General features: G+C 37.4%; 1 protein-coding gene across 6 annotated transcripts in view; it reads left to right on the top strand.

Moving 5' to 3' along the window:
* Window positions 1-3,118: 3,118 nt before the first annotated feature.
* Window positions 3,119-26,100, top strand: part of LOC101737432 (fibroblast growth factor receptor 3) — a 245,863-nt gene continuing 222,881 nt past the window's right edge. Inside the window, exons 1-2 of one of the 6 annotated variants that reach the window (XM_038012432.2) lie at window positions 3,119-3,221; window positions 15,546-15,894. In XM_038012432.2, coding sequence (XP_037868360.1) covers window positions 15,676-15,894 — 219 coding nt within the window. In that variant the 5' untranslated portion in view covers window positions 3,119-3,221; window positions 15,546-15,675. Of the gene's footprint in view, window positions 3,304-15,327; window positions 15,895-20,582; window positions 20,971-26,100 lie in introns of those variants that run through there. The other 5 variants (XM_038012431.2, XM_062669671.1, XM_062669670.1 and 2 more) reach the window with 5 other exon arrangements.

Below are 26,100 nucleotides of genomic sequence, written 5' to 3'. Positions count from 1 at the left end.
GATGTCATCAAAAACACACTTGTTGAATGTCAAAATGTAAAAGAAAATGTTAACTCTACCATCCAGACGCTTAGTAACATAAATCGACGTAATTATTTAAGTGGGCTGCGTAGGGCACCGGTGAATTACATGGCAGTCAAAGGGTTAAGAGTGGGTGGAGGCAATCACGTCGTGATGTCTACGGAGTCTCGTTTTTCAATCTACAAAATACTTTTCCCGGGTCGTAGACATAATTAAGCCTACATATACGGTTTAATCTCGCATTTTTTATTGTCAGTATACTATATAATAATATTATTTCTGACTTTTCGAGTCGGTCAGGCCTCTGAAACTGCGATACTTTAAGACAAATATTTTTTTGTATGGAAACTAGCGACATCTTGTAGCAGATGCCCCTAAACTCATATGTTGTTAAAGTTAAGGCATTTAATTATTGTGTAACTAAACACAGAAACTAAAAAAAAAATTACTAATACAAGTCTTTATTTGATAGAGACAAATTGATTAAATTTTATCAATTTGTGGTTTCTGAAAATTTACTAAATCCTTCATTAAAAATTAAATATAGGATAGGCAATTTGTTACTGCCATCTACAGGAGCAATGAGAAACTAATCGAAGCGAAGCCATCTAGTGGCCGACGCCCGTAAGCATTTTTTTTGAGTGCTTGAGTTGCTTATCTGTAACTAACTTTTGTGTATTATCACGGACGACTAAGGTTTAATTCGTCGACATATGAATATAATGTTAACTACAGTATATAGATACAATATAACAATGTAACTATAGTGAAGTTTGAAGTCGTCGTGGACTAAAGGATAAGACGTCCGGTGCATTCGTATCGAGCGATGCAACGGTGTTCGAATCCCGCAGGCAGGTACCAATTTTTCTAATGAAATAAGTACTTAACAAGTGTTCAAGATTGACTTCCACGGTGAAGGAATAACATCGTGTAATAAAAATCAAACCCGCAAAATTATAATTTGCGTAATTACTGCTGGTAGGACCTCTTGTGAGTCCGCACGGGTAGGTACCACCACCCTGCCTATTTCTGCCGTGAAGCAGTAATGCGTTTCGGTTTGAGGGGCGGGGCAGCCGTTGTAATTAAACTTGAGACCTTAGAACTTATATCTCAAGGTGGGTGGCGCATTTACGTCGTAGATGTCTATGGGCTCCAGTAACCACTTAACACCAGGTGGGCTGTGAGCTCGTCTACCTATCTAAGCAATAAAATAAAAAAAGGATGAAACCTAAAATATAAAATGTAAAAATAGCTTCTATATAATATCGTAATAAAAATATGACTAGGGTACTAAAATTACAGATGAACGAGAGGGAAATACTTTCATACGAGTAAAGTGCTGACACGCATTTTGCAAATAGAGCATCAGTTTATCTCATTACGAATAAATGAACAGCGAAATGAAAAATTTCAGTTGTCTGTAAAGTCGGTTTACTGACGATAGTTGAATGTGACAACGTCATAACAAAATACTGATGGAATGGTTTAATTTTTCAATTGTCGCAATTATCGTTGCTATAAACAATTGACATCACATTCACTTTTCACTGAACTTCATACTTGACGAAAACATGTAAATGTATTATTGTATAGCAGCTGTCCACGCGAATGCATCGCTCACTCAAATAGGACAGAGACAGATTCTCGCTGCCGAACGCGGAGGCCGATTGCGCCTCTTTGTCGCTCGTTGCGCGCTCTCGCTTGCATCAAGCCTTAAATGGAACGCCTCAGAGCGAGGTAACGCCGCATGAGTCATGTTTTTTCGTGCGTGCAGCCGGCTCCATCGAATTATAAGACGTTGTCACGTCAAAAAAATACAAGAGAATAATTCGACACTTCTGTTCTTTTTAGACCGTTATTTCATTAGAAACCGTTAAATATGGATCAAAAAAATTATATGAAACTGAATCGAGTAAATCTTCCCGGAAAATTTGTCAGAGATGTATTGTTATCAGCCAGTCAAGAATGAAGCTACTTTGTTAACTCGAATTCAACTCGATTTCCAATGTATTGGATACGTTTTAAAAACTAAAATTCGATTTTTAACCAACTTTATGAACCGTATGGTTTTATGTGGATATCAAGATTTTATAATGTAATAAAAAAAAAATGATCTGTAAATACATACGTTTCCATTTAATTCATAGTATTCACTATGATTTCAGTATAGTTATTACATGAATACATAAGTAGATTACGGGATTCGCAAAATCACCAAGGAAATACTTTCAAATATAAATTTCAGTTCACGTTCCTGTCTTTGGAGGTGGTTATTACCACCCTATACACGTGCTAAAGTAATAATCATATATATTTCTATACATTTCATTTACGGACGTTCAAACATATTTATAAATTGAAATACTTTTTATTTTATTTTTTTATTTTATTGCCTTGATGTGTGAACGAGCTCACAGCCCACCTGGTGTTAAGTGATTACTGGAACCCATAGACATCTACAACGTAAATGCGTCACACACCTTGAGATATAAGTTCTAAGGTCTCAGTATAGTTACAACGGCTGCCCCGCCCTTCAAACCGAAACGCATTACTGCTTCACGGCAGAAATAGGCGGGACGGTGGTACCTACCCGTGCGGACTCACAAGAGGTCCTACCACCAGCAGGACCGCCTATTCAAAACGAATATTCGTAAAAATGAATCACACAGTTTCGTGAACAAGAATAAAGCCTTGCAAAAATCCGTTGAATTAAATTGAAAATAATATCGTAATAAATCACGAGCGAAATTCCATTTATAATAACAGTGGTACTCGACATGTTAAAAATTGTAGAAGGTCCATGTAGGTATAGAGTTGCTATCCTGGCAGGGTCACCATGTGGTGTGGTCTGGTCACGTTGAATTAGATAAGTTGAAATAATACGTCCATTCAGTTTGAAGGTCCGGTTTATTGTGTAAAAGATGTATTTAGTTACAAGACAGTATGACAGTAGTGCCGAATAAGCACTTTAAATAAGGCTGTATACATACTAGAATGTTTACACACTACAACGTAAATATTCAAATTCGAATTTATTATAGTTGAGTGAACTGAAATCTTAGTAGCGTCCGTAGTAGCCCTGTGCGAAGGAATCGTCAGTGTTACCGTGGCCGTCGATTGGGCGCGCCGCCCAAGCCGGTATCAGCCCGTAACATCGCGTAGCCGGCGATCGTCAATGCGAACGGATAACAAAACATTACGTAAAGACATTTAAAATTACGTTTCCTACACGTAACTTGGATCGTTAAACGATTTATATTTTTACGATGGCATATAAAAAACGTGAGAGAAGCTTAAAATGGTGTGCCGCAAAATTAGATTAGCCGATTACCTGTGCGTGTGTTTACGTTTAGTTACCGCCGAAGGAAAATCGTGAAAGAAAACAGGCGTCTGATTTACAATGATCTGTAAATTTACATGAACACTTGAAATAATTACTAGTGGTATTATTGTGGAATATTAATGGTGGTAGGACCTCTTGTGAGTCCGCACGGGTAGGTGCCACCGCCCTGCCTATTTCTGTGAAGCAGTAATGCGTTTTGGTTCGAAGGGTGGAGCAGCCGTTGTAACTATACTGAGACCTTAGAACTTATATCTCAAGGTGGGTGGCGCATTTACGTTATAGATGTCTATGGGCTCCAGTAACCACTTAACACCAGTTGGGCTGTGAGCTCGTCCACCTATCTAAGCAATAAAAAAAATTAAAAAAAATTAGGTAGCGGTTATATGTAATTGTTATTATGTTCTGTTTCTTTGGTCGTTTATCTTGCGCGATGTTTCGCGAGGAAAATAAAATACGTGCGTAAAGAAGAAGCAAAAAAAAAGCGTTGTGAAACACCACTTGTTACACTATAGTGTTCGTGAATAATAAAACAGAAGGATTAAACCAATGTATTTTTCTCTTAATATTAGTTTATTGGAGGATATAGCACTTAATCTTTGATTCGTTAGATTTGATGTATTGCTGATCAAAATAATTACGCATAAAATAGCATTTTGTCATTTATTGCTAAGGTGGATGAAGGAGCTCACGACCCAGCTGATGTTAAGTGGTCACCGGAGCCCATAGATATCAAGTTAATGCTGCCACCCGCCTTGAGACATGAGTTCTGAGTCTCAGTTTTAAAGTAAAACAGCTGCCCCACCCTTCAAACTGAAATGCATTACTGCTTCACGGCAGAAACAGGCAGAGTGGTGGTACTCACCCGAGCGGGCTCACAAGATTCCCTACCAACCAGTAAATAATAAATACCATACAAAAATTTTATCCAACCAATTTTCCAAATTGAAAGTTTCACTTCCGTGTGCTTGAAGGCAGCTTTGCCACTGGCTTCATTAAATTGTTATCCTTAAGCCGCGTTTCCAAGCAACACACAAAGATTGCAAAGATTAAATTCTAGAGCTTGATACAGCAGATAACTTACATCTAGAATCGATTAGTTTATTTGGCTCTTATCTAGCACCCGGGATCCTCTTAGATAGAAACTTAAGTCAAACAAACTGGTTGACCTCAAGATATTATTAGTTTAGTATGTGTGAAATAAAACGGAAAAGTATAGAATTGATTTCAATAGAAAAACAAAACAGTAGAGATAACTTGTGATCGTGATAAGACGTCCGGTGTACTAACATCCAACCGGCGCCGTAATACTATAGAATTGTGATTGTCACAAGATGGGTGGTTAACCCATCGCATGCGACGAAGGGCTCGACGAGTAAATTAACCCATAGACACAGCCTACTAAGTTTCTCGCCGGATCTTCTCAGTGGGTCGCGTTTCCGATCCGGCGGTAGATTCTGCGGAGCACTGCTCTTGCTAGGGCCAGTGTTAGCAACACTCCCGGTTTGAGGCCCGTGAGCTCGCCTAGACGTCAAGGAAAAACTGAAATAGCCTCTCAAGGCCATCAGCATAGGTAGAGAAAAAAAAAGAAAAAAAAGGTGGGTCGCGACATTAAGCTGATGATGGCTATGGACTTCGGTAACCCCTTAAAACTAGGCCGTGAGCTTGTTAACCCAGTTAAGCAATAAAAAAATGTGGATAAAAATTTACGCATTCTGGTCGAAGTAGCACACAAAAGTTTTGTTAAGTGTGCGTAATTAAATACTCGGTGGCTTTTTTGAAAGCTCTCCCCTCCCCATCCGCGAGAAGCTGGAATAGCCGGGTCGTTTTCAATTTTGCCAACAAATAAAGTAACGATTTCATGAGTTTCAGCTTTCTCTAATTTTCCATAATTTTTTTTGTATTCAGGCATGTTCAGAATAAAAAATGCATCATCACAATCAAGCCAATCACTAATTTATTGATAATATTATAATATATAATATTCATTTATATTTTTCATTTTACGCATTTGATAACGCCAACACTGATGACAATTTAAATAGGAGCTTTTTTAAAAAGCTTAGAAATGGTACTTCTTTTGTTTTTAATAATGTTCTAATATCCAGTTACCTAGTTTTCATTTATTATTGTATTAAATAATGATTAAATAAAATTACCGAATTTCAACACGCATTACTGGAAAAATAGCAAACAAGTTAGAATTTGAATTTCGAACTCCTAATTTAACAGTTTTTACGAATATATAGTTATAGGACCACGTGCCTGTTGTCATGACAACAAATTTACTGTACTTATAATAATTACGATAACATTAAGGTTATGAGAATTAAATCAAATAACTCCCAAATTTGAAAACGACCAAGCCCCTTAGGCTAACAGGGAAAAGGTGAGGAAAGAAGGGGGCTCTCGGTACAATGCACCAGTTTTTCTTCAGGTATTTCAGCGGTGCTGATTTAACGCGAGGGGCCTAAATATTTAGTAGCAGAAAAACAGCCCATGGGAATGAGTACATCACAGTCCGGATGTTTTTGTTTCGAAATTGTGCAACACTAGCTTTTACCGGCAACTTGATTCGCGTTAATGTGGAATATCTAGTGCTCGGGAATCGAACGTATATCCCAGTCCGTTACCATTGCAAAATTTCAAGATGATCAATTGAGTAGGTAGTTAAGAAGTGGATTTTCTAAAAAAAAAAAAAAACGAATCTCACTCAAATAAAACTCGAGTATCTTCGTTGTCAAACAAATATCGGTTGATTTTTTTTTTTTTGGGAATGTCAATATTTTGGCTGCTATGACAACAATCTACTAAGAATGATCTGTGGCCGTGAAAAATGTTAAGCATTCGGAACGTCAATTTTAAAATGCGTCTCTATACTTTTTTACCTCAAAAATATACATAAAATATCACATAACTAAACTGACATTAGTAATATTCACAAACAAAACTGAGTTTACTAAATATTCAAAAATATATAACTAGTCAGGTCATAAGTATTGTCACACAGTAAAAACTTTTCTTTTAGAATGCTGGCCACAAAAAAGTTTATTGAATTCGAATTTCGAATTGTTCATGAAAATAAAAATGTATACTTTTAGAATTTTACTCATTTATAAATATGGAGTGGACGCTTAAAGAAGACCGTGTTGCAGTTATTGCGTTGCATCGTTGCGGTTACGCGCCAATTCAAATTTTTAACATACTGAAAAATTTGAATATAACCAAAAGATTCGTTTATCGTACCATCAAACGATACAATGAAGACTCTAGTGTAGATGACAGGTCAAGAAGTGGTCGCCCTCGGTCTGTTAGGACTCCAGCAGTGATAAAAGCTGTGAAGGCGCGAATTCAAAGAAATCCCAAACGTAAGCAGAAACTGTTGGCCCTTCAGATGGGGTTAAGCAGAACCACGGTGAAAAGGGTGTTAAATGAAGACTTAGGGCTTCGGGCTATCGAAGAAAAACAGGACATCGTTTGAATGCTCGACTAATGGACCTGAGACTGAAGAGATGCCGCGCTTTGTTGAAGCGGTACGCGGAAAAAAAATATCGAGAAATTCTTTTTTCGGATGAAAACATTTTTACTGTAGAAGAGAGCTACAACAAACAAAATGATAAGGTGTACGCACACAGTAGTGAAGAAGCGAGCAACCGTATTCCGCGTGTCCAACGAGGTCATTTTCCATTCTCGCTCATGGTATGGTTGGGAGTTTCTTATTGGGGCTTAACAGAGGTACATTTTTGTGAGAAAGGTGTAAAAACGAATGCAGTTGTGTATCAAAATACAGTCCTGACGAACCTTGTGGAACCTGTTTCTCATACCATGTTCAATAACAGGCACTGGGTATTTCAACAAGATTCGGCGCCAGCTCATAGAGCGAAGAGCACACAAGACTGGCTGGCGGCGCGTGAAATCGACTTCATCCGGCACGAAGACTGGCCCTCCTCCAGTCCAGATTTGAATCCGTTAGATTACAAGATATGGCAACACTTAGAGGAAAAGGCGTGCTCAAAGCCTCATCCCAATTTGGAGTCACTCAAGACATCCTTGATTAAGGCAGCCGCCGATATTGACATGGACCTCGTTCGTGCTGCGATAGACGACTGGCCGCGCAGATTGAAGGCTTGTATTCAAAATCACGGAGGTCATTTTGAATAAACTTTAGTGTCATAAGAATCTATGTTTTGTTAAGTTCATTTTGGTATATGAATGGTTACATAATGAATAAACTTGTTTCAATTATTTTACATTAAACATGTGACAGAATTTATGACCTGACTAGGTATAATGTAAAATTTAGAGTTCACCGCGAAAACCGAAGAATATACTCTTATATAACTACTTTACAAAACATATGATTTGATATAAAAAGAAATGTTATATTTTTTCACAGAGCACATACGGCTAGACAATAACGATATGTAAGATTTCATGAGATTATTCACAGCGCGTGTGTGCTGAACTGATTATCCCTTCTATTCACCGATGTAAATCGACGTAAATATAATCATGGCTCTAAAAGTTGGGGTCTTATTTGTAGTTTATCGGTTTCAGTAACCGCTAAGCTTAACTATTAGGTGTTCTGTGGGATCGTCTTTCTAAACATGCTGTTAAAAACAAAAGAAGAAGGCACTAATAAAATATATTGTGGAAAGAATATTACGTCGAGAGAAATATAGACGGGGGCCTACAGACTTTACTTTGTCAAGTAAAGAGACCACACCTGAAGGCAAACAATGAGGTACTTAAAGAAAAATTAGAGGGTAGTTAGTACAGTAATCAACTGTCGACGAATAATCACCATAATAGTCCGTGGCCAAAGTAAAATGAAATACTCGAAACGCGGAAATAATGTAATGACAAAAAAAGGGTGCGTGTACTTATGTACGCGCGTAACAAGTTATACTTTATTTTTATTAAACTTATTTCTTTTTTTTTATTTAAATTTTAATCAATTTGATAAAAAAAATCGATTACACAACATCCTCAAACACGCATATTGGACATCCCTTTTCTTGACATCGTATAAATTCGGTAATTCTCGGTACGGTTCGGAAAGTTCACCTGCGGCTATATTCAGACTCGCCAAAGTTACGTCGGTCGTATTGTAATGAGCGATTTAGTGGGCAACTTCATTCTGTTAATTTTGTGTCACGGTGCGCGTGCATCAGTTTTTCATAACGCGCCTAAAGAAGTATAACTTCAAAAAAGCGAAATTAAATCGTAAAAATAGTTTTTACAACTCACGAAAACTGAAGAAAATTCTAGAACAACTTTTTGTTATGTTAATTGTAAACAACCTTAATTTCCGTAAAAATACTAGTTTTTTTTCTCGAAAGTTGATATATCGTGAGCCGCAACGTAAAGCCAAGGTCGCGTCATACGTGATGGTGATATCCAGTGTCATGATGATTGTATAATAGTTCGATCAGCTATTTTCGTGTTCGGATTTATTTTCGAACACGAACCAGTGAACGTCACTAATTGATTTTAATTTTGCCGATGAATAATCGATATTTAAAAAAAAACGTGTGGCACTTGAGAACTGCCGCGGTAAAGCTATTGCATAGCATTTTTTATCAACTTATGCAATTATAATTAGACAATGATAATTTAATATTAAAACAATAATAAAACAAGACCACGCTATATTATACATTAATAAAAGCAAAACCTTAACTGTCCCCTTCACACTCATAAGCTAGACCGCGCGAGAGAGAGATGGGCAGACTTTTCATGATGCGCATGCAGTGTGATGTCACGCCACGCGCTTATTCACAAACACTACACAAGCGCAACGTGTGAATGTGTTGAACGCGAGCTACATGGTAGGCGGAGTGAGGGGTGTAAGGTTTTTTTCGTTACGGAATTTCATGATTCGGTCGCCGCGCTCAGGGCCCGCGATAAAAGCTATGCAATAGCTTAAAAAACATTAAATGAAAACACTGTAGTTTCAAACTCGTTTCCCCAGAATCTATTATTTATGTATGTCAGACGAGTTCGGTAAGAAAAATACTGCAAAAGGAAGCGATTTCCCGAGGCCGAACGAAGGCCTTTCCGTTGTTTCTTTTACAAAAGCCCTTGGACAAATTTTAATCAAACAATATTTTTTTTCAACAAAGAATTACGCAATGGGCTCTCTTGTATATTTTAAATATTAATAAATAACACTCTTAACATCGTTTCCTTAATGATGGGAATCATAATAGATTTTTTCTATGTGTATCCACTCTCAATAATACTCAAAGCTTCTATAACGTAAGATTACACGGCGGCGTGAACCTGCTTTGAATGGAAAATGCTCTATGACAATCTGACCTGGTCGTGTATGCTATGGTCGATTATCACCAATTTTACCAGTTAGGCGATCAAAGAATTCGAGCATTTTACGAAGCATAGGTTCTGGTCTTCTCTCATTTATGACAATTTCCTCATACGCCACCCTTCAAAGACGTATATGCTGTATACGAATTTGGGGATCAATGCATCTATTTACAACATAGATAAATAGATTATGTCCGTTAACTATATTTAAATATTTTTTTTATTGCTTAGATGGTGGACGAGCTCACAGCCCACCTGTTGTTAAGTGGTCACTGGAGCCCATAGACATTTACAAGGTAAATGCGCCACCCACCTTGAGACATAAGTTCTTAGGTCTCAGTATATGTAGTTACATTTTGATGCTATACATCAATATAATTTTGATGCACATGTAAAAACAACATCTGTTATCTGTCTGTCTGTCTGTCGAGATCGTGTGCAGCGGAGTACTTCCTTTAGCTAATGACAATGGCAATACCATATCGTGTGATTTCAAGCCTCAAGCATTTTTTTTTATTACTTAACAGAGTGGACGAGCTCACAACCCGCCTGGTGTTAAGTGGTTACGGGAGCCCATAGACATCTACAATGTAAATGCGCCACCTACCTTGAGATATAAGTTCTAAGGTCTCAGTATAGTTACAACGGCTGCCCCACCCTTCAAACCGAAACGCATTACTGCTTCACGGCAGAAATAGGCGGGGTGGTGGTACCTACCCATGCGGACTCACAAGTGGTTCTACCACCAGTAAACACAGCACAGAAATAGTATGAAAACATTGAAAAAAAAACAAAATGTGTGCAATTCACACGTGGTAGAAGTGAAACCTTCCAAAATTAAAATACAATTATCCTAAACGTCTTAAGTATATGTAAAATTTTGTCATTAGTAAATAATTGTAAGGTAGCGCCCTCTGTGAATTGATATTTTAATTTCACGTATAATCCTAAATTAAAATTCACTACAAGAGCTTTCATACACACGTTAGTATTAAAAAATCTCACAGATGGCGCTGTATTAAATAGTATGTATATTTCTGTCTCATTCTTTGCTGGCTTCATCCTACACATTTTTGTATTTGTGTCTCTTACCTGTCGTTTTTTCCGTTGCATCCGGTTTGAAATCACAACGATTCTAAAGAAGTTTTCACTTCAAAAACACATTTGAATTGGTCGAGTACAGTCCGTTTGGAAATTGGCAAAAAAAACGTATGTACAATGTTTGCTTATGATTTATATAAATATGTACATATTTATTTACGTTTTATATTTATAGAAGTTTTATTTTCATGCAGAACTAGTATGATGGTCTTAGCTTTGACTTTTATTACGTTGCTCAAACAAATGGTCACGTAAACTAAACATGTCTAAACATTAATTAGATTATTCCTATCATTAGTAATCGGCAAACAATATTCCTTCTTAGAATGACAATTACCTTGAAGCTAAATGATAAGGTAGCGTTAAGCGGGAGATAAGGAAATAAATACAACAAATTATTATTTGTTGCTTAGTGGAAAATTCCCATGGTGGAATCAGATTCAACTAAATAATAATGAACGAACAATAACTTAACATCCTTCTCTTCACGATTTTTCTATTATATACTAGCTGACCCAGCAGACTTCGTAGTGCCTCAATCGATAAATAAAAGACCTAAACTTTTGTATAAAATACACTTAAAACAAACAAAAGGAATCCGTCCGACGGGGGACATCAAAGCGAAAACAAAATTGTTATTTTTGTTTAATTCCGAGCATTTTCATATTTATTTACCTTTTAAACCTTCTCTAGACTTCCACAAATAATTCAAGACCAAAATTAGCCAAATCGGTCCAGCCGTTCTCGAGTTTTAGCGAGACTAACGAACAGCAATTCATTTTCATATATACTTATATAGAAGAAGAAGATTTAGTTTTAATTTTGTCTACGATACGCTAATACCAAAGAAAACACTATAATATATTTTGTATAATTTTAAAGAATGATTGATAAGTTTCTATCTCGTGTTATTAACAAGTCAGTTGTTTTTGTGTGATTTATGAAAACATGTTAAGAGTTTGCTGAGGCTTATAGATGAATACAGCCGACGTTGAGTTAGGCGATCAATTTCAAAATTGTTTATCCTTCAAGCCGGAAGCCAGAAAGTTCGCTCCCGGACCGGGGGAGCGGGGATGGCCGGGGTTGCTTACCTAGAACAATAGCAGGACAGAATTATCATTGAATATTTATCTTGGTGAACAAGCTCATCTTTTTCTCACTTTTTTTTCGGGCAGAGGGCCATATGTGTCTGCCCGGGATCGGTCTGCAAATGCTAGGAGTAGACCGCGGGCCCAAGGATGCTTTTAGGGCATTTCTCATCAAGCGACTCCCCTTGTACTCCCTCACCCGACTTCCGATCTCCGCCTGGAGTCAGAACCTGGGGAGAATAGAGGGGTTTCCGTGGTCAACACTACAGCCAGACTCGAGACGCCACTCCTAGGACGCTCAACCGAAGGGTCGTCGAGACGATATTCGAGGATTCTACGTCGGCCGTGTCGGTACGGTAGCCCCTCAGACATCCTAGGTGATGACGTCAGTGTCCCGGATTACCCAGCTGAATGAGAACCAGAAGCTCATCGAAACTTGGGGTGAAGTTACCACTGTCCAAGTGCCACTTTAAAGGCGAAGTCTGAAATGTGATGACGGCTTAATCCCTCAAACTGGCACGTATGTCTACTCCGCGGGAGAAACAAGCAAGCTTACAATAAACCCTACTACCAGTAAACACTGATCGACGATTGCAGTACGCTGGTATGATATTCAAAGAAAACTACTGCCCATTCTCGGTGTATCGTTAGTGTTTCTGTAGTGCTATATTAGACCGATACTAAACAGACGAGTTTTGTTTAATGAAATAAAAAAGTACTCAATGCTTAAATCCACGCTTCGAAATTTAATTGATGAAGGCCCTAACAAAGTACAAGTTAGATAAGAACTTTCGGTATTGGGTCGACTCCCGTCCTACTTCAAGCAAATAAACAATAGAGAATAGTTTACGGAGTATCTATCTACTTGACTTGCCAAGTTTGAGGTTTCAAAGGTAAACAGTTTCAAAAACCATTAAGGATATACTAATCGAGAGTTTTTTTTCTTCCAAATAGAAAGAAAATAGTAAGAACCACAATTAGAAATCTATAGTTCTCGACTTCTTTACGGATTCGTTTGTAGTTTTTTTTTCCTTTCAGTCTTATGCTTCTGTCTGTCGCTTCACTCGATACGAAAATACCGAGCGTCTTACCCACACGGCTGTTGTCGAATTGCCTATAGAATTCACTTCAAAACAGACAACCGTTTATTTACGCTTATCCTCTGCTCTTACAAAGAACTAAACGAAGAAAACAAAAATCACATCAGCTCTCGTATTTTTCTGTTTACAACGTGTTTATTGACGTCTGTTTGTCGCTCTCTTTCCACAGAATCCAATTTATAAATTAATCTCGTTCGTCGATCTTAAATTCTGTCAGATACCTTTGTGTACTCCGCTTCTGTCAGATCCACTCATCATATTCTAATTGTGAATCGCGACACGAAAGGTTAAAGTGTTGAATTCAAATGTTTCGCTTCAAATCACTCATTTTCCGACGAAATAGATATTTTATTTGATGTTTTCGGTACATATTGTCAATGAAAATACCTAGTCAGGTCATAAATTCTGTCACATGTTTAATGTAAAATAATTGAAACAAGTTTATTCATTATGTAACCATTCATATACCAAAATGAACTTAACAAAACATAGATTCTTATGACACTAAAGTTTATTCAAAATGACCTCCGTGATTTTGAATACAGGCCTTCAATCTGCGCGGCCAGTCGTCTATCGCAGCACGAACGAGGTCCATGTCAATATCGGCGGCTGCCTTAATCAAGGATGTCTTGAGTGACTCCAAATTGGGATGAGGCTTTGAGCACGCCTTTTCCTCCAAGTGTTGCCATATCTTGTAATCTAACGGATTCAAATCTGGACTGGAGGAGGGCCAGTCTTCGTGCCGGATGAAGTCGATTTCACGCGCCGCCAGCCAGTCTTGTGTGCTCTTCGCCCTATGAGCTGGCGCCGAATCTTGTTGGAATACCCAGTGCCTGTTATTGAACATGGTATGAGAAACAGGTTCCACAAGGTTCGTCAGGACTGTATTTTGATACACAACTGCATTCGTTTTTACACCTTTCTCACAAAAATGTACCTCTGTTAAGCCCTAATAAGAAACTCCCAACCATACCATGAGCGAGGATGGAAAATGACCTCGTTGGACACGCGGAATACGGTTGCTCGCTTCTTCACTACTATGTGTGTACACCTATCATTTTGTTTGTTGTAGCTCTCTTCTACGGTAAAATTTTTTTCATCCGAAAAAAGAATTTCCCGATATTTTTTTCCCGCGTACCGCTTCAACAAAGCGCGGCATCTCTTCAGTCTCAGGTCCATTAGACGAGCATTCAAACGATGTCCTGTTTTTCTTTGATATGCCCGAAGCCCTAAGTCTTCATTTAACACCCTTTTCATCGTGGTTCTGCTTAACCCCATCTGAAGGGCCAACAGTTTCTGCTTACGTTTGGGATTTCTTTGAATTCGCGCCTTCACAGATTTTATCACTGCTAGAGTCCTAACAGACCGAGGGCGACCACTTCTTGACCTGTCATCTACACTAGAGTCTTCATTTTATCGTTTGATGGTACGATAAACGAATCTTTTGGTTATATTCAAATTTTTCAGTATGTTAAAAATTTTAATTGGCGCGTAACCGCAACGATGCAACGCAATAACTGCAACACGGTATTCTTTAAGCGTCCACTCCATATTTAAAAATGAGTAAAATTTTAAAAGTATACATTTTTATTTTCATGAACAATTCGCAATTGGAATTCAATAAACTTTTTTGTGGCCAGCATTCTAAAAGAAAAGTTTTTACTGTGTGACAATACTTATGACCTGACTAGTTATAATAAAGAAGTGGATCACTAGCCCTAGTTATCACTTTTGCCTTATTTTTACATAGTTTAAAATAAATATAATATTTATAGACATAGAGGTAATATGAGATCTCATTGCAAGGTCGATAATTATAGCTGTTTCTGCTGAACCTCAAAATCCACCTATGTATTCTTTTAACTCACTTACTCGTTTTAAGCTTTCGCGACTATTTGCATTACACTCTATTATTTATCGGGTTCTGACCACGTCACTATTATCATTACACACTCTATTATTTATCGGGTTCTGACTACGTTACTATTGGCATTATACACTCTATTATTTATCGGGTTCTGACCACGTCACTATTGTCATTACCCACTCTGTTATTTATCGGGCTCTGATCGCGTTACTATTATCATTACACACTCTATTATTTATCGGGTTCTGACCACGTGACTATTGGCATTTCACACTCTATTATTTATCCGGTTCTGACCACGTGACTATTGGCATTTCACTCTATTATTTATCTGGTTCTGACCACCATTTTCACATTTAATACCTTCGCGATATATTGGTACTGTTGCAAGTGCCATGATCACGGGTAGATTCTAAGAAATGTTGCTAATAATCCATTAAATGATAGCGTGTGTCACTTTGTTTCTAGTTAATGAATTAAAAGTGATTTCAGCAAAGGTACATTATATTCCCCTAGAGACTAAGAGAAAAAGCTATTGAGACGATATTGACTCGAAGAGTACCTAGTAAAATAACCAGCTACGAGAAAAAGTTATGATATAATTATTGCACAAATCATGAATCAATCAATTAATGAAACGTTATTTAAGTGTATTTATTGTATGTATTTGTGTTAAGTGTATTTTCTTGTTATGTGCTCAGTGTAATAAACTTAAAGGAATACAATAATTTTCTGATTAACTCAAGTGAGAGTGAATGTTGTTCGAATCAAAACTTGTTAAAAATACTGTGCTCATTGTGTGAAACGTGGTGTGGAATTATGTAGACCACGATGAAGAAATGGCCAGTCACGGTGTGGTTTGCGACAGTACTCTGGACCGGGGAGAATGCACAGATTAATCAGAGGTACTCTCTCCTTCCCGGGAAAAGCGTCCTGAACGCTATTCCGGAAATCCTGGGGCTCACCGTCGCGGATTCCACTGCAACTGGAACGACCAATCTACCGTTACCCTCTCAGGAGTTGCTGAGCCTAGAATCGGATCAGATGCCTGTAAGTATACAAATAATAATCCTATCTATGCTAATATTATAAAGAGGAAAGATTTGTTTGTTTGTTTGTTTCGAATAGGCTCCGAAACTACTGGACCGATTTGAAAAATTCTTTTTCCATTAGAAGCCGACATTGTCCCTGATGAACATAGGCTACTTTTTTAATTTTTGTTTTTATTTTTTTTTTGTTTTTTCATGTGTGTTTTAATGTTTCCGAAGCGAAGCGAGGGCGGGTCGCTAGTCTGATTTATAAAATCATTAGCCATTTTACTTAGAGCCCACACGAAAGCTTTATCCGTTTATTAAGAGTACTAATTGTGGGCAACTCCAACATTTTAGTATGGAAAATAAAATTATATGACTGGCAACATTGTTGAGGTCAGTCTCTTCATTTTTTATTTTTCACCGCAAGCGGACGTGTTTATCATATTAATAAAATATCAAGTGTATAAACATACAAATAAACCGTATTGCAGCACAAAGCGCAAGTTTTCTTAATCACAGCAACCGGCCCGGCCCATACAGCCCGCACCAAAACACTAATGTTCTATGAGAGAATCCAGTCCTTCTGATTTACTGATGAAACAGAATACAGGGTAGTTTTAGTGAGTAATCTAACTTAATTTTTAGGAGGCAGTTGCTCGGCTGTGTTCCTGGTATTGTCGATACCCATGAACAACGGTGGCTACTTGCCATCAAGAAGCCAGTAAGCTTGTCTGCCTAAAAAGCTCTGAAAAAGCCTGGGTTTCCCCGATCGATTAAAAGGTTTTTCCAAATAAAAAAAAAGGTTGTTCTACTCCAACATACTCTGTTCGCTTACTCCGTCGCATGTGTCAAAGTCTAAAAATTTCCTCTTGGCCAAAACAAAATGGCTTTTTCCTAACCTTCTACTTGAGGATTAGACGAAAATCTTATATTATAGTATGTAAAACATAAAAAAAAGATGTGTGGTGTCGTGGGACACCGGATAGGAACGAAGTTCCTTATTATAAAAATATTAATTTTAAGTTATATTCGAGGTATAAAGAAAACAAAACTGGAGATTTCGCAACAACCCACGTTCATTCGGTAGCGTGCGAACTTATTGTGGTACACTTCATTCACGGTTGTTTGCATAAGAGTTAGTGTATTGCGCAAACGAACGCTCTGAGATCGTGGTCAATGAATGATAAAAAAATATGCTGTTTTTTGTACCTTATTACAAAGTTATGTCGTACACTGTGTGCATTACTAATAAAAATCTTACGTTACGGACGTTTTTTTTTGTTAGGGTACCCCTCCGCATCGTCCCATAAGGAACTTCGTCCCAAAAATCTTCTTATTCTTCTTCAATATACATGTTAATATGTATACATTAATCAATATCACACAATTTCCGGCCGCGAAAAGCCCTAAAGCTTTCATCGAACACGTAAAATGTTTATAATTGTATCCGTTACTCACGAAGCGTTATAAATTACAAGCGTCGACTGTGACTGTATTTTATTAGTCTATGTACACATTAAGATTGTTAGAAGGCAAAATATTGCGATCTCGTTAATAAATTCTACATCAAGTAAATACTTTGAAACTAGTATATCTGATACAGAGAGGCTACTGACATAGTCTATCTATATATTAATACGTGCAGCAAAAACTTTGGATCCCTTTTTACGAAAATTGCGCGGACGGAGGAGGATGAAATTTTCCGCACTTATAGATAATATAGAGAAGAAGTGCACAATGCTAATTTTTTTTAGAATAATGCATAAAATATACATTAAATCAATGAAGAAAACATTACACACACTACATACCATGTATTTGACGCACACACGCATGCATACTATTTGTTGTCAAACTTTTGTTCTTGACGTCTGTGGTCAAATTCAGAATAAATTAAATATTGTTTGTCTTTGTTAATATTTTTTATAGTGTAGTCTTGGCGAAATTTGTGATTATAGAAGTTTAAAATACAATCATAATAGTGTACAAACTTACAATTCCAATTATAGTCGAATTTCGACTACTGCGGGATCTCTAGTTTAATTAATTTAATGATAGATAAATCACATAATTCAAGTAATAAAAAAAAAGAACACAATATTCCTAACCTAAAAGTACATGTTATTATCCGCAACATGCTTCGTCTATTTGTATCAAAACATCTTAATTGTGAAACGTATTTAGCCGTGTCCGATAATGTACAGTCGTGTAGATAAAGCATTTCGTATTAAGATTATTTAATTTTGATTTACAGTTCCCGCTCTAAATACAGACATGTCAGAATGCCGACGCCATATAAATTACATCATTATCGACACAAGTTCAATTCATCTCTTTATATCTTTATTTTTTTTGCGGTCCGAATATTTATGGATTTCCAGAGTGTTTTTTTTTTTGTTTTACGCTATATTTTGCCGAGTAAAAAGTTTTTTTTGTTTACTCAGCAATAAAATTGTTTAGTATAAAACGTATTTAGACATTGTAATGTGTTTGCAGAAGTAAATCTCTTTTTGAGTGATTTGTACTATGGACTGTTTTATTTTTAAAATTTCAAAGTCAGAATATATGTAGGTACGTTCGATGTGTTAGCGTTTTATGTCGTTTCAAATTTAGATTAATAAAGAGAGCTAAAGATTATTTTAAATTTAAATGTACAAGTACAAATTTAAAATTATTTTATAATAACACAAGGCTATATTAAATTGGTAAAATTTTCAGATATGTGCATGATTATTTACTATTGAGTGCTTGATATCGAATGCCTGATATTAAGTGGTTTCAGAAGGCTTACTTTGAAGTCGTTGTGGCCTAAAGGATAGGACGTCCGGTGACCAGATACCAATTTTTCGAATGAAAAACTGACTTGTGGTAGCACCTCTTGTGAGTCCGCATGGGTAGGTACCACCACCCTCTTTGGCGGCGTCGCTCGATATCGCCAATGCGTTTAACACCCTGCTCTGGTTCGTGATAGGGGGGGCGCTGGAACGACACGGAGTAACCTCCTACCATCGCCGGCTGGTGGGTTCCTACTTGGAGGACAGATCGGTCACGTGTACCGGACACGGTGGGATCCTGCACCGGTTCCCGGTCGTGCACGGTGTTCCACAAGGGTCGGTGCTCGGCCCCCTTTTGTGGAATAGCGGGTATGACTGGGTGCTGAGGGGTGCCCTCCTCCCGGATCTGAACGTAATCAATTACGCAGACTACACGTTGGTCGTGGCCCGGGGGGAGTTTTGCTGAGTCTTCCCGTCTTGCTACCGCTGGGGTGGCGCATGTCGTCGGCAAAATCAGGAGATTGGGCCTTGACGTGGCGCTCAGTAAATCCGAGGCCATGTGGTTCCACAGGCCCCGGAGAGTGCCACCTGTCGATGCCCATATCGCGGTTGGAGGCGTCCGTATCGGGGTCGGGGTGCAGTTGAAGTACCTCGGCCTAATTCTAGACAGTCGTTGGACCTTCCGTGCTCACTTTCAAAATCTGGTCCCTGGTCTTTTTCTGGTCTTTTTTATAATTCAAGTAGAGTTTAAAAATAATTCAATAAACACTTACCACAGGGGTTCATTGTGGGATAACGTCGAAAATAATGCCTATAATCCCTTAAAATACAAATAAATTCAATTCAAAAATAAATTCAAATTTAGTGGTGGTAGAACCTTTACTGGTGGTAGGACCATTTGTGAGTCCACGCGAGTAGGTACCAGCGCCCTGCGTATTTCCGCCGTGAAGCAGTAATGCGTTTCGGTTTGTAGGGTGGGACAGCCGCTGTGGCTATACTTAGAACTTATATCTCATGGTGGGGTGCGCATTTACGTTGTAATTCTTTTATGCTACGAATCGCGACCACATGACATGACTTTTCTCCATAGCTTTCGGTCGAATTGTGTCTTACCACCAGCGAAAACCGAAGAAAATATGAATTCTTCAATATTGTACCTAAATTAATGGAAAATTCTAATAGCTTAGCAGACAAAACGTTCGGTGTCTAGCTTAGTAGATAAATCGTAGTGCTATTAAGTCTTAAAGTTCTCAGGCAGGTACCAAATATTGAGGTTAGGTACATACCTAACACGCGCTGAGTGATGCATTCAAATGCTAAGTAATATTATTGTGTAGTACAAGTTTAATAACTTTTCATTCCTTTTGAAAGATAGGAAAGCCGCTATAGAATAGGTACATTTAAGGCTTCGTTCTCATGTCTTGAGGTCGATAGAAGCATTCAAACGTTTGAGTTACAACTTAACATAAATAACACATTATTGGCATGCAAAAACTGTTCAATATTTATTAACGGTGACTAAGAGAATGAATTCGCTTTTTTATTTATTTATTGCTTAGATGGGTGGACGAGCTCACAGCTCACCTGGTGTTAAGTGGTTACTGGAGCCCATAGACATCTACAACGTAAATGCGCCACCCACCTTGAGATATAAGTACTAAAATCTCAGTATAGTTACAACGGCTGCCCCATTCTTCAAACCGAAACGCATTACTGCTTCACGGCAGAAATAGGCGGGGCGGCGGTACCTACCCGCGCGGACTCACAAGAAGTCCTACCACCAGTCAAAAAGTTGTTTGCTTATTAAGTTTTGTTTTCCATTAAGGAGGCGGACAATTATCGTTTGTTTCGCCGGGAACAATTCCCTTACAACTTATATCGAAGGTAATCTTATCTGCAGTGTTGTATCGATAACTCGTTTCAGCAGTTGTCGAGTGCTCGACGCTTATTATCGGCACGTTGGACCAAAAATTGATAACCTGCTCCTATCTTAATCACTAAACAATATGTCTATTACCGGTAACAGTATCGAATGCAATAGTTTTACGGTCAATCAGTGTCTCGCCGCGATCCGAAGGGGTTAAGCTAAATTAAAATTTTTGGATTTGCGAGGACGATGATAACGATACGAATGCTTCGGTAGTGATGTGAAAATGATAAGAAACGTAATAAAGAAATATTTATTTGTGTTTTTGAATGCGTGTTTGTGGTTTGCGTGCGTGGCTCAGTTGAAGATTGAACCGGATAGTCACGTTCTGACTGTTTCCCAGCGCGATCCGTCCGCGACGGCTCCTGAATATCCCCAGACGGGCCATTACGTGAGTTGGTTTCCGAGGACATTTTAGTTTTGAGCATAATTTAGTGAATCAGATTGTAAAAATATTAAGCACTAGTTTTTGCCCGCGTGGAATAGTTACTTTGGCGTATATCTACATATAGCGTCAGCTCTCAAAAGGGAAAAATACCCCGATTTTGAAACATTATTTATTGGTGTTCCGCTTGGTCCTATTTGTCCTATTGGTCTTAGCGTAATGCTATATAGCCTATAGTCTTCCTCAGTAAATGGGCTATCTACCATTGAAATAGTTTTTCAAATCGAACCAGTAGTTCCTGAGATTAGCGCGTTCAAACAAACAAACTCTTCAGCTTTATAATATTAGTATAGATTCAAATGTTTGGATCTAACTCTAATATAATGAATTAAATAATTAAACAGGACTTTCCTATTAATTCCTGCAACTAATATAATAATAAACGAATAAAATAATAAATCGAATATAATTTCGTAATTCTAACAAATAGATCTCTGACATGACCGTAATGTGCAACGAAATCAGTTTTTCTTTATTTTTTGAAAAGTACCAGTACAAAGTATGAATGATAAAAAAACAAGCCTTTCTCTTAGGGTTCTGATAATTTTAAAATAAAATAATCTCGTTCATTGACCTCGTGTTCATTGACCCCCGAACTTTTGTTTGGGATGGGTTGCGGACTGACGAAATATGATACTCTTAAAATGATACTTACATTCACAAATATATTGTTTTCTATTTAGATCAAGGTTTATTATCCGTTTTTCGGCTCCGGGAACGGCCGAAATAGGGTGTATGGATAAACATAGCTTTTTTTTAGATGGGTGGACGAGCTCACAGCCCACCTGGTGTTAAGTGGTTAATGGAGCCCATAGACATCCACAACGTAAATGCGCCACCCAACTCGAGATATACGTTCTAAGGTCAGTATGGTTACACCGGCTGCCCCACCCTTCAAACCGAAACGCATTACTGCTTCACGGCAGAAATAGGCAGGGTGGTGGTACCCACCCGCGCGGACTCATAAGAGGTCCTACCACCAGTAAAAATTATTAGTAATAGAATGGAAAAAATGGAATATGAAATGTTGATTTCATCACAATTAATTTTAGTTGCTGTCACAGCAAATTGTCTTTTTCGTGTTCTATTCAGGGGGAAATGGTGGAAATGATTCAGAAATATAATTTATGAAAAAATACTTTTAAGCTCTACTAATTTTTTTCATTTCCTACCTAAGCTAATAATAGCCTTGAGAGGCTTTGTCAGCGTAATTCTAACGTGTAGGTGAGCTCTCGGGGCTCAAATCTGGGAGCGTTGCTAACACTAGCCCTAGCAAGAGCAGTGCTTCGCAGAATCTACCACCGGATCGGAAACGCGACCCACTGAGAAGATTCTGACAAATACTCTCAGGTTCAATCCGTGAGCTCATTAACCCGTCTGGGCATAGCTGCAATATCCTCTTAAGCTACTAGTGAATAGATAGGGAAAAAAATGTAGCTAATGTAATGTAAAATTTTAGTTTTTTCGATTGAAAGACCTACACCTGTACCTACCTACTACAATATATTTCTAATCGCGCGCCAGATTCTGTGCGATAAAAATTAAACTCGCTAAAAATACAATTAGTCTAATTACTGAGGTTATGGCGTATTGTAAGTCCGGACAGAAACAGTATCATCATCCTACCTATTCCTGTCGCAAAGCAGTTATGTGTTTTGGTTGAGATCGGTGATGGTCTGGTGGAATTGAGATTTCGACCTTGTATTTCAAGACGAGGCATTCAAATTCTAATGTTTCAGTCGCAAGCTCGTTTCTCAATCTACGGAGAATAAGGAACCCCTAAGCAAATAAACTCAGATTACTCATGAGATTTTAGAAATCTAAAAACAAACCAGAACGGTTTTTGCATCGGTAAATCGAAAATAAATAATTACAGGTATGAATAGCTCGGCCTCTGAAATGTTTGTCTGACTCATGTATGAAGATTCGATATTACAATACATGAAGAATCATCTATATATTAATACGTGAAGCAAAAACTTTGTACCCCTTTTTACGAAAATTGCGCGGATGGAGGTGTATGAAATTTCCCACACTTATAGAGAATATAGAGAAGGAGTGCAAAATGCTAACATTTTTTTTTAAAATTATGCATAAGAAATACATTAAATCAATAAAAAAAAACATTACACACACTACAATGTATTTAACACATACACGCATGCATACTATTTGATTATTGTCATACTTTTCTTATTGCTTATAGTCTGTGGTCAAATTGAGCATAGATAAAAATATTGTTTGTCTGATATTATTGTATTAATATTTGTCTAAAGTATAGTCTTGGCGAAATCTGTGATTATAAAGTATAATAATCTTTGAAAATAGAATTATGATTCTATAGTAGTTTACAAACTAGTGTACAAACAAGATTATAAAGTATAATAGTCTTTGGAAATAGAATTATGATTCTATAGTAGTGTACAAACTAATGTGCAAACTTATAATTTCAATTAATTATAGTCGAATTTCGACTATGGGGGGACCACTAGTTTCTATTAATGTTATATTTTTCGATTTTGGTAATATTTGGTTATTTAACAGAATAAAAATAAACCTATCAATCAAACCAAGATACAGACTGAAGATATTACATGTTATTGTAATTCTGTTATTTTGTGTGAGACATTCAATTTTCCTCGTCGTCACAGGAAATGTGTCATACAAAAATTCTTTCAGACTCAAATCATTAGAAGCACGCCCATTAGATAGAGTGAATGAACATCCAGATTTCTTAGACGTTATCGGTGAAAAAAAACCTTTCATTAAAAACCTAAAAAAAATAATACAGAAATTATCATAGAATTTATTTTAATATTTGGAGTAAATATGTACTTTTTTTGCTAGCCTATGCTATTAAGCTCATTATCCTAGATTCACCAGACAGTATAAGATCTATATATAAGACATACATAATAATATATAGGATCTATTAGTTTCTAATTTGTATTAGTTTCTAATATGACTTTTTTTTTATTGGTCAAATGGGTGGACGAGCTCACAGCCCACCTGGTGTTAAATGGTTACTGGAGCTCATAGACATCTACAACGCAAATGCCGCCACCCACCTTGAGGTATGAGTTCCAAGGTCTCAAGTATAGTTACAACGGCTACCCCATTCTTCAAACCGAAACGCATCACTGCTTCACGGCAAAAAATAGATAGTAATAATATTTTGTATCTATACTAATATTATAAAAAGGAAAGATTTGTTTGTTTGTTTGTTTCGAATAGGCTCCGAAACTACTGGACCGATTTGAAAAATTCTTTTTCCATTAGAAGCCGACATTGTCCCTGATGAACATAGGCTACTTTTTTTTATTTATTTTTTTGGTTTCATGTGTGTTTTAATGTTTCCGAAGCGAAGCGAGGGCGGGTCGCTAGTTTTAAATAAAACTCCAATGTGTTGTTCTGTTAAAAAACAAAGAAACGATGTTTCAAGACTATTTATAATAAATGTAATTTAGTTTCCGAATTCTAAATAGAAATCAATTTCATAACACACTTTACTTCACTCGACGCCATATTTTTTTCGTCTCCGTCACCGCTATTTTACCAAACATTCCAGATTAATCCCGGACTACTTTGCCAGCAGCCCGAACGCGGTAAAATTTAAATTAAATATAGTGAATTTTATTTATAGTAAATGCTTACGTTGATTACTCTCTCTCCTCAAATGCCCTGTTCATAAAACACATGCTTACGCAAAATCTGTTTTCTGTACAAGCAGTTATATTTTGGAATTCCCTCTCACCAAGCGTACGAGCGTGCAAAACCATAGCAGCGTTCAAGAAATCTGTTAAAGAACACTATTTATCTTTACCATATTATATAAAAGTATATATATTTGTATAATGTATAATAATATAAAGTAAGGTGTGTGTGTGTGTGTGTGTATTTGTATGTATGTATATTGTTTTGTATCTTGTAATATAATTATTATATGTAATGTTTACTGTATGCACTAGGTTTGTGTTCCTAATTCTTCTTTCCTTCTGCGGGCCTACTGGAAGAGATTTCAACATGAAATAAGTAGTACCCTTGTACTCTGTATCCTTATTGTTGTGTTTCTTCTAACAGCTATGTGTACAAAATATATTAATAAACTAGCGACCCGCCCTCGCTTCGCTTCGGAAACATTAAAACACAAATAAAAGGAAAACAAAAAAAAAAAATTAAAAAAAGTAGCCTATGTTCATCAGGGACAATGTCGGCTTCTAATGGAAAAATAATTTTTCAAATCGGTCCAGTAGTTTCGGAGCCTATTCGAAACAAACAAACAAACAAATCTTTCCTCTTTATAATATTATATAGTATATAGTATAGTATAGTATAGATATAGATAAATAAATAGAGAAGCGGAGGATTGTGCTCGGTGGTTTGCGATCTGAGAGACCTATGTCCAAAAGTGTACTGCTATAAGCTGATAATACGGTATGATATGATGGCACTGATGGAGTCGTGCATTCCATTTTGAAGGGTGGGGCAGCCATTTTACAAATACAATTGAAATTTCTCATGTCTCCAGGTTGGTAGCAGCGTTCACGTCTACGGGCTCTGTCGAACATTTTATGCCAAATTCACTACATAATTACAACACAATAAAAATACTACTACTACATCCGGCTATGGAATGAGCTCCCCTACACGGTGTTTTCCGAGCGCTATGACATATCCTTCTTTAAAAGAGGCTTGTGGAGAGTATTAAGCGGTAGGCAGCAGCTTGGCTCTGCCCCTGGCATTGCTGAAGTCCATAGGCGACGGTAACCACCCACCATCAGGTGGACCGTATGCTCGTCTGCCTACAAGGGCAATAAAGAAAAAAAAAAATATAGTATTTACCACGTCTGTTCGGAACCTCACGATTCACAATCGGTGCTTTTAGGCATTCCAAGCACCGGTGACCGCTCTCGTGCTGAATGTGACGAAAGCTTCGTCGTGAAAATTATATCACAGACATAGCCTTTTTTTTTTTTTTGGTCAGGAGGAAATCGCCGGACTTCCGCCCTCCACTGGGGATGGAGGGCGGGGCATGTCAGAGTCAAACTGACTAAAACCTCCTGTCGCTCAACAACC

The sequence above is a fragment of the Bombyx mori genome, chromosome 8, assembly GCF_030269925.1.
Source record: "Bombyx mori chromosome 8, ASM3026992v2".
NCBI lineage: Eukaryota > Metazoa > Arthropoda > Insecta > Lepidoptera > Bombycidae > Bombyx > Bombyx mori.
Note: the sequence above shows the minus strand (reverse complement) of the source record. Positions and strands in the feature narration are given on the sequence as shown.